The sequence below is a fragment of the Sminthopsis crassicaudata genome, chromosome 3, assembly GCF_048593235.1.
Source record: "Sminthopsis crassicaudata isolate SCR6 chromosome 3, ASM4859323v1, whole genome shotgun sequence".
NCBI lineage: Eukaryota > Metazoa > Chordata > Mammalia > Dasyuromorphia > Dasyuridae > Sminthopsis > Sminthopsis crassicaudata.
The window spans coordinates 459,285,829-459,309,461 of NC_133619.1; the positions used below are offsets into that span (position 1 = coordinate 459,285,829).

General features: G+C 35.6%; 1 protein-coding gene across 1 annotated transcript in view; it reads right to left on the bottom strand.

Moving 5' to 3' along the window:
* Nucleotides 1-23,237, bottom strand: part of GALNT5 (polypeptide N-acetylgalactosaminyltransferase 5) — a 63,979-nt gene extending 40,742 nt beyond the window's left edge. Inside the window, exon 1 of the mRNA XM_074303413.1 lies at nucleotides 21,686-23,237. Within this exon, the coding sequence (XP_074159514.1) occupies nucleotides 21,686-23,154 (1,469 nt within the window). The 5' untranslated portion in view covers nucleotides 23,155-23,237. The remainder of the gene's footprint in view (nucleotides 1-21,685) is intronic.
* Between the last annotated feature and the right edge of the window lie 396 nt (nucleotides 23,238-23,633).

A 23,633-nucleotide genomic window follows, 5' to 3' on the forward strand; every position in this document is an offset into this window, starting at 1 on the left:
GTCATGTGGTTTATGTCTTTTTGCTGGCACAAGGCCATCTCCCTGCCTATGCCATGCTCTATCAGACAGGCCCTTGTCATTTCTCCCAGGGTGCCTTCTCCAATCTGCCAACATGGTTCTTCCCAATTTATCCATTTAGGAAACATTGTTCAATCCACCAGAAAAAACAATCACCCATATTTAGAAAAATGCTTTTATGATGTCAGGAAAGACAGTGCCATGTATTCAGATACTTCTTAGCTATGTGATCCTGGTGGTTTACCTCAGATTTATCAATAGTAAAATGATGCTATAATAGCACTTATCTCTCAGGGTTGTTATGAGGATTAAATTAGATAATATTTGTAAAGTGTTTGGCACTTTGTAAAGTGCCTGGCACACCGCAGGTGTTTAATAAATGTTTTCTTTCCCTTACACTTCTTCCTAGGAAAAGCAAGACAAAGAATGCCCTCGGCACACATGAAACATAACCTCATATAAAGGAATTTTAAGCACTCATTACATTACAAGTATTGTGCTTTGTTGGGGATAGAAATACAGGGAATGGAAAATCTGTTCTAGTTTACTTTTCAAATGGGAGAGACAAGTACATGTATAAGTCGATGCAGGAAAAAAAATGAATACATATAAAATAATTAAATACAAATTTGGGCACTAGCTGGTGGTGGGATCAAGAAAAGATATGTATTGATAACAGGCCTAAAAAAATATATATATGTATTGATAACAGGCTTAACAGTGCCAAAATCTGTAGAACCTGTATCTTGAAGAAAGATAGGGAGTTTGTAAAGCAAAGGAGATAAGGGAAGTATGTATTACAAATCTGGGCAAAGATATAGAGATGGGAACTTGAGGGAATGTGAGGAAGGGAGAAAAGGTTAGTTTGGCTGGACCATAAAGGAGGGAATAATATACAATGAGGCTGGAACGATACTTTGGGGCAAAGTTATGAACATCTTTAAAAGACAAGGACCTTTCATTTGTTCTAGAGGCCACTGGAATTGATTGAGTAGGAGAGTGACATGGTCATCTATGTCCATAGCTGAGTAAAATTTCTTTGGTAGATGTGTGTAAGAAGGGATAAAGTAAGGAACTGTGAAACATCAGCATTTGGCTGTGTGGGATGAGGTAGAGTGGAACTGAGGATAATGCTCACATGAGGAATCTAAGAGACTTGAATCATGTGGTGCTGTTAATAGAACTAAGGAAGGAAGAAGAGTAGGTTTAAGGATAAAGATAATGAGTTCTGTTTTAGTCAAGTTGAGCTTGAGAGGTCTTCAGAGATTCAGGGAATCCAGCTGAAATGTCCAATAGGCCAATTGGTGATGCAGAATTAAAAGTCAGGGGGATTGGGGGAAACATAGGTCTGGTAGTAACTACAAAAAGATGACAATTCTAACTGTGAGAGTTGGGGTGGTCACTGACAGAAAGGAGATGTGTGTGGAGGTCATTTCTCCCTCTGACTCATTCCTCCCAAACTTTTCTTCTTCACCAGGCTCTCCTGTCCCTCCCTCCAGTTCTCTCAGCTATTTCCAACTTCCTAGCTGGTGTGAGTACATTCCAGTACACACACACACACACACACACACACACACACACACACACACACACCCCAAGCACACATCTTTATCTTTTATGCACAGTCAGGATTAAGGTTAAGAGGAATTAGAGGAGAGCAAAGACCATAAGCTTTAAGGCAATTAAGAACTCTAGTTTTGCAGAAGACAGTCTGAGGTTGATGGCAAGATTCCAAAAGGTTGAGGAATGAGGGAAAGTAGAAGAAGTAATGGTTTGGAATGTGGAGAGCTATTTTTTAGGAGTTTGGATGAGAAAGGGAAGAGAGAAGAAGAAAGTTTGAAGAGAGAGTTAAAGATTTTTTGAGGTTGGGAAGACTTATGCATGTTTGAAGGTGGAATTTAAGACTTTTTGGTGACTTTAGGATTCTTCAAGTTTAGAGAGGACCGAAAACCTTAAGATATTTCAAGGCCTCTGCAGGGGAGACCCATTCCATCAGATTTGGGAATAAGGTTTGGCTGGACTAGAATAAAGTTCACTCAGTGTTGGAAAAGAAGGCAGAATTGAGGAAAAGAAACTAACCATCTGATAGTTTCTGATGCTAACTAATTAGTCTCACTAATTAGCTGCTAAGCTATGTAGTTTCTCCCTGCTAAAGAGTGTTGTCAGCACCCACTACATTTCACTGCACTGGGGCAAATCCAGAGTTGCCTCCTGACTCTGCCTACATCATAATTTTATTATAAAAACCAAAATAAGAAAAGATGTATGACACTTTGTTAATCATAAAGAGAGCCTTAAAACTTTTTGTAAATGTAAGCCATGATTATTTTTGAGCCATATTCTAATATATATGTTTTGTTTTGTTTTTAAAATCCCCTTATGGATTAGCAAATACAAATACAAATAAAACTACTTGAAACTTCAAATTATAAAATTCGGAGTTAGAAGTAACTCCATGGGCATCATGTAAACTCCCTCCTTAATCATCTCTATAATTAGGAGGAAAAAATTGAAGCCCAAGATCAGTAACAGTTGAGGAAAAATTCAAACCCACACCTTCTAATTCAGTACTTTTTCCATAAGACCACATCCAAGGTAATGTATCAGAAACTTACTATGTGTAAATCCTATGATTAACCTTAAATAATAAGCCCTAAATAGCTTCTATGTCTGGAAGAGAATTAGTCCAGAAAGACATATAAGCACTAGCTCTGAGCCTACTTAATAAGGCTGTGTATTAATCAGTCAAAACAAGGAAAATGCATGTGTGAAGATTAATTTATTGACAATGTTATTGTCTCCAAAATGTAGATATTCCAAATTCATAGTAAAGTACATGCAATTTTAAGTTTGTAGAAGTAGAATATAGCTAAATGATTTTACAGATTTCAAAAATTTGAATTTACTGAATTTTCAGACTGGAGTCCAATCATCTCATAAAATTAAGAAATATAAATAATTTGAGAAACTAACTAGTCTAATTCCTACATTTTATAGATGAAGAAACTGAGGAATAGAGAAGAGATGCAAATTATCTAAAGTAGTAAGCACAGGTCAATAAGCAACAGAGTCAGGATTCAAATCCAAGGGGGGAAAAAAACAACCTGATTTTTGTGAAGTCAGAAGTTTTTATGAGTAGCTGTGGCACAATAGTCAATTATAAAAATAATATTCTCAAGTTGGGGAAATGTTATGAAATCTTCAATTAACATTTATTAGGCTCCTACTATGGTTCAGGAACTGTGTTAATACACTGAGGATAGAAAAACAATAAAACTTTTCTTTCCCTCCAGGAGCTTATATTTTAACAGAAACATTGCAAAAGTAAAGTTCTTTCAGTGGGAAGAACAATGCTGAGCATGCCATAAGATTTATCATAATCTTATCATTTTCTTCACTAGAAAATATTCTGCTTTTTCTATTGAGTAATCCTATTTTCCCTTCCTGTGGATGAAAATCTCTAACTTGCATTTTTAAGTCAATTATAAAAAAAATAAATATGGGAATTTAAGTCATACTTGTTAGAACAGATTTACACATAGAATAAAGAATACTTGTGACAGTTCAGTATTTTCAAGATGAAAAAATAACACACAGTGAAAAGTTTAGTAATCTCTTTTTAATTTTTTAGAAAATATAGAATGACATAGGCAATACCACAAGGGAAACTAAATGAAACTGTTTTAGGATGTTGATACTTAAAAGAGATATTAATACTAATTTCAGGTTTGCCATGATTTTGCTATGTGACTGGATAGATCACTTCACTTTCCTATTTATTCCAAGTTCTCTCAACTTGAAAAATGAGAAGATTGACTTAGATGATTTTTCAGTTACTTTAATTCCTTGATTTTTATGATCTCAAATTATTTTTAAAGTAATATTGGGATTGATTCTATAAAACAGAAATTTCCATGGATCCAAACAATTATGACTTTAGGAGGAGCTGCCTATGTGATGGGATTTGAAGGACTTTGGTGAAGCTCCTGATGATCAATTAAAATTTATTTCTTTGTTCCCCTCCTCTCAGTGGGACAATCAGATGTTCACAAAGAATATTAGAATTGAAAGAGATTCCAGAAGCCATCTGGTGATGGAATGTCCACTCTCTCTCAGTATAATACATTCCATTTTTGTTGTAATTCATTCATTTTTTTGGTCATCTCTGACCCTTTATGACTCCAATTGGAAGTTTCTTGGCAAATGGGTTGGCCATTTCTTTCTCCAGCTCATTTTATAGCAAAAAGGATTAAATGCTTTGCTCAGGATCATACAACTTGGAACTATCTGAGGTCACATTTGAATTCAGGAAGATGAAAATTCCTGACTTCAGGCTGGTACTCTATCCACTGTGCCATCTAGCTGCCCCTGCTGCGTTTTTGGATCAGTCTAATTGTTAAGAAATGTTTGCTTGTCTCAAATCTAAATCTGCCTCTGTTCCTTTTGCATTAATTAATCCTTTTTCTGCTATCTGGGGCCAAGCAAAGCTAATTTAATCCATCTCCTCTATGAAAGCCCTTAAAAATGCTTGTCTAGTAAATTTCCAATCTTAATTTGTAAAGTATAGGACTTCACATTTATCTTATTTGATTTGGCCCAGGATTCTAGCTTCTCTTGATCTGTCACCAGGTATTCTACTGAAGACCTCCCTTCAAGGTGCCATTACTCCATCAGTCACGTTTCATAGTCTGTTCACTCAACAAATTTTGACTCTAACTAATTGAACTATGATCTGGCTTATATCTCTCCTTTAGACAGTTCACCATTTTACAATCTTTCATTTTAATCTTGGGAGGCAGCTGGTGGATAGAATGATGGATCTGAAGACAGGAAGACCTGAATTCAAATATAGCCTTGAATACTTTTTAGCTGTGTGACTGACACTGGCCAAATCACTTAACCTTGTCTCCCTGAGTTTCCTCATCTATAAAATGAGCTGGAGAGGGCAATGGCAAACCACTCTAGTATCTTTGCCAAGAAAACCCCAAATAAGGTGACAAAAGATTAGACACAACTGAAGAGAGACTGAATAGCAAAATTTTTTCATCTTTTATAGAATATTTTAAAATATACTAATTTTTTCAAGGATCTTAACAGGCAACAGAGAACAGCATGCTGGTTGTAAGTGGGCTGCAGCACATTCTAGTCACATCATCAAGGAAATGTGGATGTCTTTTACCATTCTGTTATTCTTTCTCTGCTATCCATAAGTCCTGTTACATAATTAATTCACTTTCTTGTTCAATCATATATGTGAAAGAAGGCTTAAATAATGTGGTTTAATAAGTGTTTGATTGGATATATATATGTATATATATATATATATATATATATATATACATATATATATATATATACATATATATATATATATATATATATATATCCAGGATTACAAAGAAAATCATTTACATTAAAATGTAACTGTAAATTTAAAAAAAAAATTTTTTTGTATCCCAAGTCAAGAGCAGTTGATGTAAACTTATAGCATATAATATTGTGGCAAAGTCATATTAAAAATGCATGTAGATAACTACACTTTATTCTCCTGTCCAGACAACTGTGTTTTATGAACTAATGGAATATATTCATTCATAGTTTAACTCAGAACTATTCATATATTGTTTGAATTTTATGTGTGATGCAACGTTTATGCAATTTTTGAATGGATATTTATGTAATGTTTGAATGGATAAAGCACTTTGCTAAGTCTAAAGATGAAATCAATTGCATTTTTGTGTGGAAATGGGATAAGATATTTGCTGTCCAAAGTAACATGATTCATACTGTCTTCTTAATAGACAAACTTCTTCTTAATAGAAATATGTCTTCTTAATAAACATACTACAATTGAATGAGATAACCTTCTCAAAAGTAGTTCCTGAATGTAAAATGATCAAATTCTCATCATTTATCAAGAGACTTCTTTGAAAATGACACTTCCAGCCCCCTGGCTTGCCTATGCTGAATGCTAGGCAAGTAATAGCATTTGAATGTCGCCTATCAAATAAAAATGGCTTAAAAATCAGTAGATTTGAGGGAATGATAACATTTTCTATCTATTCTATGAATTTTTCATTTTATTCCATAACAGTCAAAATGTGATGTTTAGGTCAGGTCTCTGTCTTCACATGCTTGAACAAAAGGTCGATGGGAAGATTTTCTCAACTTGTATTTGCAATTCAACTACAGCCTTGATGTGGGGCCCTAAGGGGACCTTCACTCCCAAAGCTCCAGTATCTTCAAGTGGATCTTAAGGAGAAAAGAATGTTTTATGGAAGAACTCTATCCAGAATTAAATTATTTTCTCCAAGACCTTAGAATTATTGGGATTTTCTACCCCTGCTATTGATAAGAAGAAGGCATAGCTCAATAAAAGAATTTTTATTCTCTTTCACATCATTTGTCTGAATCATACAACTACTAATTTAGAAAAGTTCAGCCACAACTGAACTCCCCAATTCACTGATCTATCTTTTGTAGAAAATAACTCGTTAAAAATCAATCAGTACTATCAGGTTTTAGAAACATGAGCCACCTGCATCAATTTACAGCATCTCAGTAATGGTCTACTGATTACCTGGCAACAGATTAAAATTGGGGAACAAGATGTCATAATACCACTTTACATTACTAAAGTAGCTTCTGTTTTGTAGATCTCTACCCTTATTCTCGTTTGATCTCTATAATAACTTCATGAGACAAAACAATCCTATCAAGTAAATGAAGAAACTCTGGCTATATATTATACATATACTATTGAACTGAAGAGGTTCTAATCCTGGCTTCTGAAGTCACTATTATCTGGGATGACACAAATCATTTATCTCACAAAGTTATAGAGAAAGTACATACTGACTGACTTAGTGTTAAGTAATTGTGAATTATTGTGATTAATTGAATTGCTCAAAGTCATGTAGCTAATAATTGGCAGAGACTGGACTAAAACTCCCAATCCCTTGCCTACTAGTACAATACTTTTTTCTGTAACAGCATCCAAAGCATATTTTGTACTGAACATATTTACTTTTGCTGATCTTTGCCCTTTACTCATAATTATATGGGGTTTTTTTGGGGGGGAGGAGGGAGACAATTTAATGCAAAAAATATGAAATCAGACTATCTGGGTTAAAATTCATGTTCTGGTGCTTACTATTTGTGTGATTTTGGCTAAGTTATTTAGCCTCGCTGATCCTCAGTTTCCTCATCTGTAAGTGGAGTGGGACTAAATTATCCTTGTTCCTTCTAACTCATTCTAATGCCCACCTCTGTAAGATGGAGCCCATATGTAGAAATATTTCCTTGAAATTATCCTACTTAATATTTATATTTATATATCATATATGTTTCTGACCTTTCCATAAGAAAGAACTACCTTTATTTTCCTTCAAGCTATTTCCCTCTGTACTTGGAATCTTGGAGACCCAAAAAGAGTGGGCTATAGCAATTGTTTGATGTATCTCTCAATCATTTAAACTACCCATGAGACGTGTATGTGTGTGTGTGTGTGTGTGTGTGTGTGTGTGTATAGATAGCTAAATAGACAAACATGATGGAAAGAGACATAGTTTCTATATGCAAAGAAATAGAGTGGAGACAAAACATATAAATAAAAGAATATGTACGTGATCATTTGAGTGAGGAGAGAAATGAACAACTAAGGAAGTCAGAAAAGACTAAGTGACAGAGATTCTTAAAATGGGATATGTGTGTGAACTTTTTATGTACTTTGATATTCATATTTCCAATATAATTATTTCCTTAGTAATTCTATATATTTTATTAAATATCTTTAAAAATATTATTCAGAGGAGTCCATAAACTTCACCAAATGCCAAAAAGAGGTCCATGAAACACACAAAAAAAGGAAAAGTTGATACACAAGTTAAATTTTGAAGAAAACTATGGGATTCTAAAAGATGAGGAGGGAAGGCATTCTAGTTGTGGAAATGTCAGTGCAATTGCTTCGGACAGCATGAAAGCTAGAGATGAAATGTTCAATTTCTATTATAGCAATTTAGACAGTTTGACTTGAATGTAGAACATGTAAAGTTAAGTAATGTAAAATAATTTATAATCTATTATTTCATTTTTGTATCAATCTGCATAATTTAATTTTTTTTCTTTGAAGTGCTTGTCTATACTTGTCAATGGGAGTTAAAATATGTAATTTTAAATGTCTACTCATTTTCTTGGACATGTTGGGAACATTGGATATGCTGTGACAATCCCTATGGCAGGAAAACACAATAAGCAAAGCATTTCAAAGAAGTTAGAGCTAAAACTAAGTAAAAGGAAAGAGTGTGTAAAGTAGAAAAAGGTCAGGGAGGGAGAAGCAACATCTTTTAAGGTAGCCCTAGGCAGAGACTAATGTAAACTCTGCTGTGTGGGGGCTTGGGAGTAGTGTTTCCTACCCTAGACTCTACACAGCTATATCCTTTGTCTACCTCCAAATAGTTCTTCATAGCTCAGTAATGTCAGAAAGAGTTGAGAAGAAGAGTAGGCAAGGAAGGAATAAGAAGGGTCTAGAATCAGACTTTTAAAGTTTATTGCCTTTAAAAATAAAGACTGTACAATTATTTCTTATTTTAAGATATTAATACTAATACAGTGTCACAGAGGGAATAATTTTTGAAAGATTTTATTTGTTAGTAAAGACAAGAAAAGGTAGAATTTCAGGCTACACATAGTGTACATTGTACTAATGGAATTTTGTCTGGATTTTGTGCTTTAGCAAATGAAACTGTATGTGCATTTTGTAATTGTGCTTGAATTTCTTGTTTTAGCAATTTATACCAGGATGCCAGATCCTAGACATACTATACCATAGACTAACAGCCATATCTCTAAGTCCTCAACAAAGTTTTCCTGGACTGCCACAAATCGTCCTACTTAATTTCTCTGCCTCCACACTATCTTTCATCTGATTCTTGATTCATTTCTCTACATAATTTTCTGATCTTCCATTCAATTTTCCTTTACATTATTTATACATGTGTATGCATATTTTACTGTACTTGTAATGCCATTGGTTAAGCAAACTCCTGGTGAGGACACCTCCCTTACTTCTCAAATCCTGTAGTTTTATAAACTAGACCAGGAACTTTAGAGACTGTGCTGTCACATACCCAGTAGGTCTGGCAGAGGCAGGGCTTCAATTCCAGTCCTCTTGGTTTTAAGGTAAGCTTTTTATAAGTTAGTCAATAAGCATTTATGAAGCTATTACAACATGCTAGGCACTGTGATAAGTGCTGGTGATAAAAAGAAAATCCAAAATCACAGTCCTTATTCACAGGGAGCTCACATTCTAATGAGGAAGAAGACATGAAAATGACTAGATCCATACAAGATATATATATATATATATATATATATATATATATATATATATATATATATATATATATATATATTTAGTGTAAATGAAAGTTTCCTCATAGGAAAGCAGAAGTAGTTATGGGGGGAACCCTCAGTTTCTTCATCTAAAATAATAGCTATTTTGATCTGATTTTTCTTGTGTAGCAAGATAATTGTATAAATATGTATACATATATTAGATTTAACATACATTTTAATATGTTTAACATATATTGGATTACTTGCCATTTAGGGGAGGAGTTGAGGAGGAGGGAGGAAAAATTTGGAACACAAGGTTATGTAAGAATCAGTGTTGAAAAATTATGCATACATATGTTTAATAAACAAATTTTAAAATAAAATAATAGCTAGCTTTAAAAGAATTGGATTCATTTAATTAACCTATTTTGGATTATTGGATTACTTGCTGTCTAAGGGAGAGGGAAGAGTGGGAGGAAGGAGAAAAGTTTGGAACAGAAGGTTTTGCAAGAGTAGATGCTAAAAACTATCTTTGCATGTACTTTGAAAAATTGAAAAATTATTATTATAAAAAAATAGAAAGCAAAAAATAAGATAAAATAAAGTTATAGCTAGTAGTTAACATATATTATCTCTTAATCCTCATAGCAACCCTAAGAGGCAAGTACCATTATTATTTCTTAAGGATTTTAAAATTTATTATATGACATAGGAGATACTGTCATAGATCTGCCCAACACGATGTGCCCTCATCAGAGAAGGTGCTGTTTTCTAGAAGCAAAATAGAAGTCAAGTAGCTCAGAAGAAACTCAAGATGCCCAAAGATAGAGATCCACCCCAAATGTTCGTATGGACTATTTGTGTATGACCTGTAGCAGAACATTCTAAGCTTGTATTGATCTGATCAACCACAGATCTAACTTGACTCTAACATAGTGATGTCATTTTGGTCCTCTTCAAGAATAACAGACAATAACCAAGTGTTATCTTCATTTTACAGAAGAAGAAACTGGGTATGAATGTCACACAGGTAGCAAGAATGTGGGAAAGAATTTGAACTTAGCTCTTTTTGATTCCACTAGGATTAAGGCAGCTAGCTGCCTCTAGAAAATGAGAATTAAGGTGATCTCTAAGATTCTTTCCAATTCTAAATTTATTTTCCTATTATGATGTTTCACTTCTTCCTTATGATCTCCCTGATCCCTAGTTCTATGATGGTGGTGGACTGCATAAGAATCTGAACAGCATTATGTAGATTTAGCACATTGTGCACTGGACTTATTTTTCATTCATTCATTTGCTAGTCTTTGATAACATAATGGAACCCAGTTGGAGAGATTCTGATCTCTTGTCTTTCTTCTTCATTATGGATCTCCATCCAGAAGGAGAAAGGAAGGGACAGAAAGAGAGGGGGGAGGGGGAGGGAGGGAGGAAGAGAGGGAGTGAGGGAAAGAGGGAGAGAAAGAGGATAAGGGAAAGAAGGAGAAAAAGAAAGAGAAGAAAGAGGAGGAGGAGGAAGAAGAGAGGAGGAAGAGAAGGAGCAGAGGAAGAGGAGGAGGAAGAGGATGAGGAACAAGAGCAGGAGTAGGAGGAGGGAAGGAGGGAGGGGAAAAGGGAGAAAAGAGAGAATGAATTGGGCCTATGGAGAAATTCAGCCTCAACTAAAGGGATATTAAATATCCCACTGAAGGGACAACTAGGTGGCAGAGCAGATAGAGTACTAGCCCTGAAGTCAGAAAGACCCGAGTTCAAATTCAGCCCCCTATACTTGAAACTTACTAGCTGCATGACTCTGAACAGGTCATTGAACACTGATTAATTCATAAATAATAATAATAATAATAATAATTAGAAAAAATTCTACTGAATTTCAATAATAACTTGAGTAAATATGTATTATGCATCAACTATGTGAAGTTAAACAGGTAATAACTATAGTTTCTCCTAGACCTTTTGTAAAACAGAAATCCTTTTGTAATCTCTTAGGAGAGAGACATGCAACTCTATCAAAGAGCAGTATGCCAGGCTTGGGCTGTTTGGTTACTTGATATAGATAGGGTCTCAGTCTTTAGGACTTTCTTATAGTTAAAGGTAGAGGCAGAGGAAAATGTGAGATTCTGCATATGACAAACCTTTATTAGGGAAAATCCCTGGCTGGATTCTTCAGAAGAGAATTGTGATAGACACAGAGAGGAAACCTTCAACTACCTTTATTAGCACTAAGATCAACAGAGCAAATAGTGAATCCTGTAATATCAAGAGAGGATGGTGGAAGAAGAGTCACTTGAAAAGCAGGAAAGAAGGAGATGGTGGTTAATGGATGTCAATAGATAATAGTGGAGAATACCTGCCTCCCACAAGATCATTGTTGACAAGCAAGCAGACTTTTTTACTACCTGTAACCCTTGGAGTAACAGCATAGTGGATTATCCATGACTGAGGATTATAGCATGAGACGTTCTGTAAAGTTAAATCTATAAGAGACATTGGGAAATATTTACTATAATACAGCCTGAATTAGCAGAAAGAGTATTGACTTTTGGATCAGAAGACCTGAGTTCAAAAGTCTGTTGTTTCTTCCATTTGGAGTATTGGCCACATTATTCCTCTATTCTTAGACCTCACTTTCATCCTGGATAAAAGGAAAATATAGAACTTAATGAATGCTAAGGAACCTCTGAGTCCTAAATCTATGATCCAAAGGAAAGATTTTTAATTCTGGGGTTCAAAGACTCTGGGTTTTCTTTCTACTTCCAACTATGCTATTTACTATTGTGTAATTTGGGGAAGCCACAACCGCTTTGGATATCAGTTTCCTATCTGTAAGATGAGGGGTTTGGCCCAAATGACTTCTAAAGGTTCTTTCCAGTCTAAATCTATGATACCATTGGTTATTATGTGTTGAAGACTGATATTTGTGGTATTTTCTCTCTTTTTAACATTATGGGCAGTCCTCTTAGAAGTGGGAGTTAGTGCCAATCTCCTTGCCTGTCCAGTCTGGAAAGATTCTCTAGTAGGCTTCTGAATGGGAGCTCAAAACAAGATAAGTAAGATATTCCCATAAACTCAGTTAATCAGGAATCAGCAAGCTTTTATTAAATATCTATCACATGCAAGTGCTGGAGATACAAAGGAAGGCAAAAGAAAGAGCCTTCATTGTGGTGGCTCTACAGTCTACTGGGGGAGACAATAGGCAAACAATTCTGTACAAAAAGACAGATATAGGAAAAATGAGAGATAATTTTAGAGGGAAGGCACTAAGATTAAGAAAACGGAGAAAGACTTCTTGTAGAAGATGGGATTTAGCTGAGATTTTACTTGAAAGGAAGCCAAGGAAACTTGAGATACAGATAAGTAGCAACCAGTTTCTAGGAATGAGAAATAGATTTCTAGGAATGAGGAACAGCCAGTGAAAATGCTGTGAGTTGGAAGATGAGAGTATCATGTAGGAGGAACATCAAGGAGGCCAATATCACTAGACAGATGAGCATGCAGAAGAGAGTAAAATACAATGTTTGAAGAGATAGGAGAGTCAAGTTATAAAGGGCCTGAAAAACCAGAGGGTTTTAGATTTTATCCTGGAGGTAATAGGAATCTACTGGAGTTTATTAGATGAGGGGATCACATGGTCAGACCTGCTCTTTAGGTTGATTACTTTGATAGATAATTGGTGGGTGGAAGAGAGGGGGGACTCAAGGCTGGCAGACCCACTAGCAGACTATATAGTTTAGACATGAAATGATAAGTTCTTATACCAGGGTGGTGGCAGTGTAAGAGGAGGGAAATAAGTCAACTTCTTGAAACCAGAAGCATCTGGAACACTAGGGTTAACCTTGAAGTTGGATTCTGTTCTTTCACCACAGTAATATGACCTTCTGGGACTTGTAAAAAATGCTCTGCAATTGAAAGGTTTTTCTGAAACAATTTGAATTGGTTTCTCACCAGAGAGTAATATCATTTGGACATTTTTCAAAGTTGCTAATGAAAACCTCACTTTGGCTGCATAAGGAAGAAGCCAATTATTGATGTACAGTTGTAGAGTCCTCTCTGGCCTATAATTGAAGTTCTGGGCAGAAAAAGTCCTGAGGATGAGCTTAATTGCTTCACTGAGTGGCTTGCCAGAGTTCTTAAACTTGCAGAGCATCCAATTAAGTAATTCAGTTTTGTGATGGCACATGGAAGTGGTAGGAAAGGCATAGTACCACAGTTTATTTTTTAAGTGTAATTTTAAAACCTAAACTCTGGCAACTAACATCTATTTAAACCTACTTCCACTAAATGCAGACTTAAGAAAACACACTCTTAAAATAGGGTCCTTTTTAGAATGACATCTTGACTCCAGCTGTTGGCCAAAAAAATGATTTACTTCTCCGAAAGATGGCATTTCCAAGCAAATTTGCCCTGTTTAGTGGACAAAACTGCCTGTGTTTTACTTCAGCAGAACTGCTTTTTTCCTTTAGTGCTGAGTGCAATGAATTCCAGCAATGAAGAGCAAAAAACTATACTCAGCTTCCAAAGGAAAGAACTATTTTTGAAACCTTTAGCAAATTCCTCGAGAAAGAAACAATGTTCTTCAGGTCTAAGGGAAGAAGTTGTTTCCCTCCTTAGAATATATATTCCTAGCACTCATCACTTTGCACTATATTTGGAAAGTAAGAGGTATTTAAGAAATGTTTGTTAATTGACTGACTTCCACAGTGCCAATTATATGGGTAACAATGTATGATCAGTTTTTATTATAAGATTAAATCTTTTCAGGATTATCTCACAATTCTTCTTTCATGTTTCTTTACACTTCAATCAAATTGCATTACTTGGTGTTCTTCATACAGAATTTGCACTTTCTGTATGCTGTAATTTTGTTCACCTTTTTCTTGTGCCTGGAGTCCAACTTCTTATTTCTATCCTCCCCTCAAATTCATAGCCCAATTTCCTGAAACTATCTCTGATCCTTTCAATCTGTAATCACCTTTCCTCCATGGACTTCATAAAGTATATTGTTTGTACATATTCTATGTATGCATAATGCATTATTATGTTCTATTATGGCTGTTTGTACATATCTTGTGCCCTAGTTGACTGCAGTTTGTCTTTTATCAAACTGTACTGTATTCTACACAGTAAAGGTGCCTGATTTGTTGATTGATATGAATTATTTTAACTCTCCATCTGAGATTTAAAATACCTCCATAGTTTTAACATATACTACCCAATTTATCTCACAGTAATCCTGGATATATATTTAATGGGTTATGTAATTAGAAAATCAGAAAGGGTCAGCCTCAAAGATCATTTAGCCTAACCCCCACAAAATTGTAGTTTTTTTCTCACATTTATCCTTTGCTTTCCATTTCCAGATGAGATGATCTGCAACTGCAGCAACCTGAAGTAGTACTACTTCACATTTTTGTGTTATCCTATGATGTGTTTTGTTTATTCATCGTCAATGTTTTCATCCTAAATTAAATGATTCCTGGGGGGATGTTGCCTAATAGAAAAAGCAATAAATTGAGAATCAGAGAAACTACACACATTCCAGTTGTGCTATTTCTGTTTGGCTCTATAAAAGCATTTCCTTTAGGGTTGCTGGTGGCAGTGGAGGTCCAGGGCTTGTTTTCTTATCTGTCAATGAAGGAGCTGGATTAGAAGATGATCTCTAATATCCTTCTTTCTTTAAATCCCATGATCCCATCATCCTAGCACTTCAAATATTGATTGTAAGATTAATCTCACACATATCGCAAAGAAAACCTATTACCAGTAAAGGGACCAGCTCATAAGACTGACCTATAGAAATAGATCCCTTGAAGTATGGTAAAGCACACACATGCACAAACACACACACACACACACACACACACACACACACACAATTGCAAAGTGCACAATACTGGAACATAGTAAATACCCATAAAACTGTTGTTTTTGTTCTTGTTGTTATTCAGTCATTTAATCACCTGTGACTCTTCATGACTCTATAGACCCTATTATCCACGGGATTTGTCTTGGCAAGAATACTGACATGGTTTGTCATTTCCTTCTCTAGTGGATTAAGGCAAACTGAGATTACACAGCTAGTAAGTGTCTAAAGTCACATTTGAACTCAAATCTTCTTGGCTTCAGCTCAATGCTCTATTCATGCTACATTTAGCTGTCCCTCTATAAGGGTTATCTATTATTAATATTACACACAACGATTATAGAGAGTTAAGGATAACCCAGATTTAAGAATTAGTCACACAGAAGTATGCAACTACTTTAGTTCTCAATTTCCTCATTTATAAAATCAAAGGTTTAAACTACCTCCTGACTTTCTGATACATCCTATGATCACTCACTTTTCTGTTCATTCTATTTACCTCCACTTGAAATGCCTTTCTTACTCCACTATCTCCCTAAATCCAAACAATCCTATAAAGTCCATATTAGGTCTCATGTCTTCCAACAAGCCTATAAACCTTTCCTGATTATTATCGTTTTCAAACCAGTCCTAGCACTTGCTACCTATATCACGCATGTTCATGTGGAAGAAAAGGGCTTTGCCAGCAGAACTCTTCAACTTCTGCCTTCCTCCTCAATGAACTATTCAAGCATCAGAAAACATAGTACTTTGTGTCTTTCTCTAATTGTTTTATCTAAGTAAGTCTTTTTCCTAAATATTTTGGAATTTCCTTCATATAATAGGTGTACCCACATTTTTGCTAATTATGCAGTAGGCGAAGTTGTCCCTTTTACTCTTTTGCCAGATATATTTTCTTTGTGGATGTCCATACCTATCCTTCACTTATTCCTGAGGTCTACTATTCCTGGGGTTAGTTGCTGACAAATTATTGATTTGAATTCCCAATGGTAAATTTATTTTGATGAAGCAGTAGTAGAGACCAAAGTCTTATAGACCCAATGAAATGATTACTAATCTGTCTTGACAAGTTGGTTAAGGAAATAGTACATATGATCTTGAATTAGAAATCGAAATTAGACTTGTGATTTCATTTGTATAGGAAGCTTTCAGGTGAAGAGACTCTTTCTGATAACAAAGGCTTGCATCTTCTCTACAACTTACATTCTTAGGGAGTTGCCTATAGCACTAGGCAACCTAGAGGTGAAGTGATTTTTGCCAAGATCACACAACCTTTGCCTTATTATTTATTATTCAGAGGCTGACATTAATTTATTCATTATAGAGACTTAGACTTCAAGACTATCTCTCCATCTATTCTGCCATGCTGGTTCTTGATTTATCAAGCTAATTAAAAGAATGATTTGCCCCTTCCTTATGTAGAGATCTCAATGCTTCAGTGATCTTGGCACATCTTGGCACTATAGAATGTTTCTTCTTTTCTTTCACCCTTGAAAACTCGTCTCCTTCCTTTAAGAGGAATGGCAGATCATATGGGCAGGCTGCCAGAGAGCTGTCTAGCCTAACAGTGGGCTTATATTTAACCAAAACCTCTTATGTGAAGGAGAGTGCTTCGCCACACATTCTGACTCATGGTCTTAAACAATCATCTCTATTTCCTCTTAAATTTGGAGGCATCATCCACTGGATGGAATAAATATTGACTGTAAGTTTATAGAGTAGTAATTTTTACCTTATCTGGACTATTTTTCACATCTAGCACAGGTTTCTGAAACCAGAGAACATTTGAGCAACACTATGAGGATATGATCTAAAGGCTTTTGTGCCTTTCCCTGATTTGAAAGTCAGTGTCTCCAAGCAACAGTTACATTTATTCCTAAATTAAGCTTTTTTCTGCTATTTTACTCACAGTGAGTAGTCTTAAACTTACCAGCAAGTTTAGCTAAAATACAGATTTTGATTTGCTAAAACCTGATCAAAGGACCACTGATCTAGATCTAAAAGGGACCTCAGAAGTTATTTAATATTTAAAGTAAACCTTTCATTTCAGTTGAGGTAACTGAAATGAAACAGTCTTTCTATAATCATACAAGAAGTAGAAAAACTAGGATTAAGTAATTTCCCAAAAGTAGTTAGTATCAGATACAAGATTTGAACTTAAGTTCTTTCAGGGCAGAGACATTGCTCTTTCCCTTGTGCCACATAAATCAGAAGGTATCTAATAGTATTTCAGTTTGGAGATGCTTCATGGGTGTTTTTTTTTTTGGATTGGACACAATGAAACTTGAAAGTGCTTTGTGTTGGAATCTAGAGGGAAAAAAGGGAACCATCCCCTGAAAAAACCCACTGTAATTCTATAGGAAGACATAAGGTAGAATTGTATTTGAGAAATATTTAGCATATTCAAAGACTCCTACATTATTGCTATCACAAAAAATGATTTTTAAAGATGATTCACTAAGGTTGCAAATTATCAAATACACTGATCTCAAAAGAGTAAAAACTGCAGGTGGCCCTGCAAAGACCAGTGGAAAAGTATGTTGCAGGCATCCATAAACTAGCATGTCAGCAATGACTTGTATATATAAAACATTATCAAGGAATCATCAAGCTAAGTATCACAGACAAAGGAGGTGGACTGGCCATGTTTTGGGAGTAAGAGATAACTCAGGGGAATGTTTATGCTTCCATTCCTGTCCTAAACTCTATGATATCTTATACCTATGACCATTAAGTTCAGACCTAGATAAATACAGGCCATCACTGCCTTGTGACACAACTTATAAATGACCCATACATATCAATAGATAAATTCTCAGATGTTGTTTCTCCTACCAATTCTGATTTGGGAATCATATATGGAGCTCTAAAATCTAGAGCTACATATCCATAGGCTTAAAAGTATTACTGGACCCTAGCTGTATATTCTGCTCCCCATCCTTATGACCAGTCTAAAACCTCTGTCTTCCCCCCAAAAAAATTGTTGCCATCACTTGGATGGGGAGCAGTTTTCCTACTCAGAGTTTATTTCCCCACAGACACAATGTCATAGAAGATGGTTAGATGTTTGATACTATTACTATTACTCAAGGTACATTATGGATTAAGGAGGTTTTTATGAGGTAATCTGAGAATAAAATAACCATCCATTAAATTATTTTTATGAGAAAATATGTTCTGTGTTTCTCAGAAACTACTTGTAAAGGTAATTTCCAACCTATCTCTAAGTGAGGTACTATCTGTTTTCACAGAATTATTTTTCTTATTCCATGCAAACATCTGTTTGGTAATCTGTAATCTATAATAAATGAAACTTTAAAAAGTATTCATTTACCTTGCCTTAATGCTGAATTAAATGTTTAGGAGTTAGAAAAGGGGATGTTATATATTAAATGGCTCAATATGCCCTGTGATTTCAAGGCCCTCCTCCCCCAAAAAGAATAGGTTATGGCTTGAAAGGAATATCTAATTCTTGAGTAAAATTGAATCATTGTTAGAATGAAAATGAGATAATATTTGTAAAGAGCTTTGCAAGCCTTAAAATACTATGTAAGTGCTATAAGAGAACCGGTAAGATATTGAAGATGAGGAATATAACCAAAACCAAATAAAAACCCACTGAAAAATAGCAAAGTGACTATATTTCAAAAGATAGGAAATAACTTTCAGAATAGCTATCATTGTATAACATTCAGATCATTAATTAGTTATAGGATAAATTTACATTAAATTACTAGAGAAAAATAAGCTATAGTGTAAGGTTAAAATAACTCTAATTGAAATAATTCCTTTTAACATTCTGAAAAAAATGGTCAATAGATAAAATGATAAACACTGACATAGATTAGCACAATTTTTCAAAACACTTTAACTGATAGAAACCAAATACCACAATGACAAACTAAATGAGCTTAGAAACAGTATAAGTAAGAAATGACACCATTTGATCTCCTTGCATTGGGCGTATAGATGGGAATAAAAGTGCTAATGTAGAATACAAGTTAATTACAAAATCTTATGGAACAAGACTATGGAAATTAATTATTGCCATCATCTAATAAAACAATACATAATAGAGGAAAAATAGGTTTACAGAAAGTTTGGTATGACACTATCCTAAGAGTATTAAATGATGAAAGTAGATGAACATCATATAGACACAAATGTAATTTCTGTGAAGATTCCTATTAAGAAAACAAGTTCTTGACTCAAAGAAAGGTGGCAGAATAAGTAGTACATCATATCACCATAAGTCTCCCATATTCAATTCTAAACAATTATGAAATAGACATCCAACACAAATTCTGGAATAGCAGAACCAGCAAAAGATGGTGTGAAACAATATTTGGGCCCCAGAAACTTGGAAGATCAGCAGGAAAGGGCTGCCTCAGTCATGCAAAAGGGGAGTGCAGTCCAGGATAGAAAGTATCCCAACAAGCCAACAAGTTCTACTTCTGCAAACCAAGGGTAGATTCTGAGTCACAATGTGATAAGTGGAAATCAATGACTATGAAATATCAAGAACAAATCAAATAAATTCAAAAGAATGAAGTAATGGAAGAAAATGTAAAATACCTCATGGGAAAAACAACTAACCTGGAAAATAGAGTCAGAAGAGACAAGGTCAGAATCATTGGATTATCTGAAAGACATAATCAAAGGGAGATCCTGGACAGTGTCTTTCAAGAAATTACCAAGGGAAAACTATAGCATATTAACAGAATTGTATACATGTACCAGAATAAGGGATGTCACAGAAGGAATATATGACCAGAAAAGAAGTTGGACTAAATAGCAAGAGCATGTAGAAAGTCTGCTTGTTCTACTAGTAGCTTTTCAATGGCAAGAGACTTAAAGAGAGATTCCTACAAAAGGATTCCCTATGGAGAATTTAAAAGCAAATCAAAAAGGTACAGAAGGGGAGGTATAGAAGGACTCCATTTGCTTTTGGATGGATTTGATACATTGATAATTCATGAAGTGTTGAAATAAGGAAGAACCTTGACTATTTTGTTAGATTAAAATGTCTTTCATCTGAAACTACTTGAAGATCATGTCTACTGTCTAGGTTATTCAGCTTGTCTTTGAATTCTCTCAAAAGTCAATCATTGAATAATGATTTGATTAATGAATCTCAAGATGATTTATTGTCTAGATTGGTGATTTCAAACTCAAATAGAAATAGAAGTCATTAATCTGTATATTCTCAGGTGATACATATAAAGTTTTAAAATGTAATTTTATCTATATTTTATTGTATTTTATTTTTTAATATTTCACAATTACATTTTAATCTGGCTCAGGCTATGCTTGGGAGAGTTACAAGAAACATGAAGCCCATTTGACAATATTATCTAAAGTCTAGATGATGGGCCACTTATCTATATCAAGAAGAGACCGGAACAGGTTTTATTATGTTTTATAATGTATTGACTGCTTCTCAATTTAGTTGTCTACATACACTGAGCTATTTATTTCACATGTATTTATAGTATCTCCCATACTATCATTCATTCTAAAGATATTTACTACATATTTTCAGACCAAGACATTTCAGAATACCGTTTATTCTGTGTAAACATGATATTGAAATTTTCTCTTCCATAAACCCATTTCAGAAAAAGGATGACATAGAAAAAATAAGCTTTTAGGGGAAAAAAGTTATGTTACAAACATTATTAATCAATTTTATGCTTTATTTTTATACAAATCTGATTTAGAAGTAGCCTTCTAATAGGATTTGATTTCTAGAGTATAGGTATCCTATACCCTAGATAATTACTAAATTACTATTTATACAAAATACAACATAAAATATACAATTTATACAATAATTACTGAAAAGTGAATTTATATAATGCCTGAGGATTTACAAAGCTGTTCACTCAGAATTTGAACACAAGTCTCTTTTTTTACTCATTACAAAATTCTTTCCATAACCCTCTACTTCCATTCTATTCTTCCAAATCCTTTTACTAGTCCTATCAATGCCTGAAATTCCAGAATTAGACTCATTCTTTTTTCCCCACATATATCTTGGAAATGGTAATTTACAAAAAATAATTTTAAAACCTTTTTATTTTCTTATACTTTAGTGTGAAATGATTTTTATCAGATCTCTCTCTCTCTCTCTCTCTCTCTCTCTCTCTCTCTCTCTCTCTCTCTCTCTCTCTCTCTCTCTCTCTCCCCTAGGAGCTAAAGGATATAGAGCATAAGTTTATTTGTCCTGAAGTATAGAGAGGTTAAGTAATTGGTGCAGAAAGAAAAGATTAGGTGTGTCTGCTTCATACTTTTGCCTGGAGTCATCCCTACCTGTGTAGAAGATGGCAAGCTCTGACAGTCTATGTAGCATTAAAAAAAAAAGTCATTTAGTTCTCTGAGCTTACCACAGTGATGTCGTCTTACCCAGAGGAAATCTGTTTTGCATAAGATCCCACAAACTAGGATGAAAAGAAAGGAAACAGATCTTACCCAGAAGGCCTTGTGTCATCAATGGCTCTGTCTAATGGAATCAAATCACTAAGGTAGACATTGAAGTTTCCTTCTTTCCATCTTCTTTTTACCTCTTTCTCCTTTCCAAAGGGAACTACTACAGGATTTCCAAATTGGCCTGGTGCTTTGGGATTCCTTGGAGAAAGTGTCACATCAAGATTCAATACTGGATGCATTCCAAGGTCTTCAGGTAAGTGTATTTCCTCCCCAATTTGATTCAGTGTCCTGGATTGATTCTCAGTAGCTATATTGACTCTTGTTAACTCTGAACCTCCAGTAAGAGTTTGGTTGGTTTGGGTGATTGGTGACACACCTACTTTTTTTGAAATAAATAAATGGAAAGATGTCTCACTTCTATTCGTTAGAATGTGACTTCCTTGACTTTCATCCAGTGTTTTAGAAGCAACTAGTGAGTTGTCTTTGAAATTGGGGACTTCTTTAGGTTGCAATTTTGTTTCCTCCTCTTTGGATATAATCACAATTTGGCTTTCAGAGAAATTGAATTTCTTCCCAAGATCCACTTTAGCTCTATCATTCCTTGGCAGGCCTTTTACTCTTGTTTCATTTACAGATTGGGTCTTTAAGTGATCTCTGTAGGCAGTGAACTTGGGCAGGGAGAGATTCCTGTCTAATTGATCCTCATTCTCATTTATTTCTTTGGCCCCAGTCTCACTTTTGTTTAATGCTATGCTATCCCCAGATTTTGGCACTATTAAGTGAGAGTGGAATTTCCTACCTGTTTGTCCTCTAGGCGCTTCTGGTTTGGAATCATCTGGTTTAGGGGCAGAAGAACTTTTGAAGCGCAATTTATTCACCCCATCAGATGCTGACATGATTATTTTCTTCTTCTGTGGCACCTCCTGCTTGACAGGAGAAAGTACTCCATGTGGTAATTTCACAAAGGAATTTTCTTTTGTTCCTACGAGTGGAGTTTCCTGGGACCTGCTGGAAATCTTTTCTTTTCTTTCCATCAGGACCGATAAGTTACTAACTTTGGCAGTGTCCTCCCTGCCGCTCTTGGGCGGGGGAAGAGAAGGTGGTGGGAAGCTCTTCAGAGATATTGGTCCCCACAAAGGGACTGGGTTTCCCTTTTCAGGGATCTGCTGCGCGGTCCATTCCTGGGGCAGTTTTTTTGCATGGTCCTCCGCCTTCAACAGCGTGTTCTCTGCCTTCCTAAAGTTTTCTTTGCCCCATATACCCCTTTCGGACCCTTTCGCGGGACGTTTGGTTTCCCTTCTGTTGCTGGGGGGCATCTTCTCTGGATCCCGCAAAACTTTGAATTGTTCTCGTCCTCTCCGAATGAGATCTTCCTTGAGCACCCTCGTGTTAATCTCACTGAATGAGAGGCGGAGAGCTGCCATGTCAAACAGTAGCCAAATGACAGAAGCGACGAATATAAAAAACAGAGCTCTCCTGCTTCCTCGGAAAAACTTCCAGATTTTGTTCATCGTCCCAGGGTTTGTCCTGAGGCTGTCGCTCCGGGTCTGAGCTGCTTACCTGGAGCGGAGTAGCAGCAGCGGAGGCGGCAGTAGCCGCGGCAGCAAAAAAGAAAAAAAAAAAAAAAAGAAAAAAAAAAAAAAAAACCAGCCCCCACCCCCCACCCCGCTCTCCCAGAAAACTCAGCAGGAACAGCAGTCCCGGGTGGTGGTGGTGGGGGGGGGGAAGCTCAGCTCCTGCTGCTGCTTGTCAGTCTCTGCCTGCGTGGCATTTCACAGCAGACCATCTATGCGTCCTCAGCCTGCCCTGGTTAAACCCCTGGTAAACATTGGCATTAGACATCAGCAGAGCAGTAAATTCCAGCCCCACGGTAGCTTCCGGTATCGCTTGTCTGGTTGAAATGGTGTCCACGTTCTGACAAGCCCAGGGGAAGATTGGGGCTCAGCTGTTTCTTCTTCCCTCCCAGTTCTCATTCTTCAAATTGTAACTC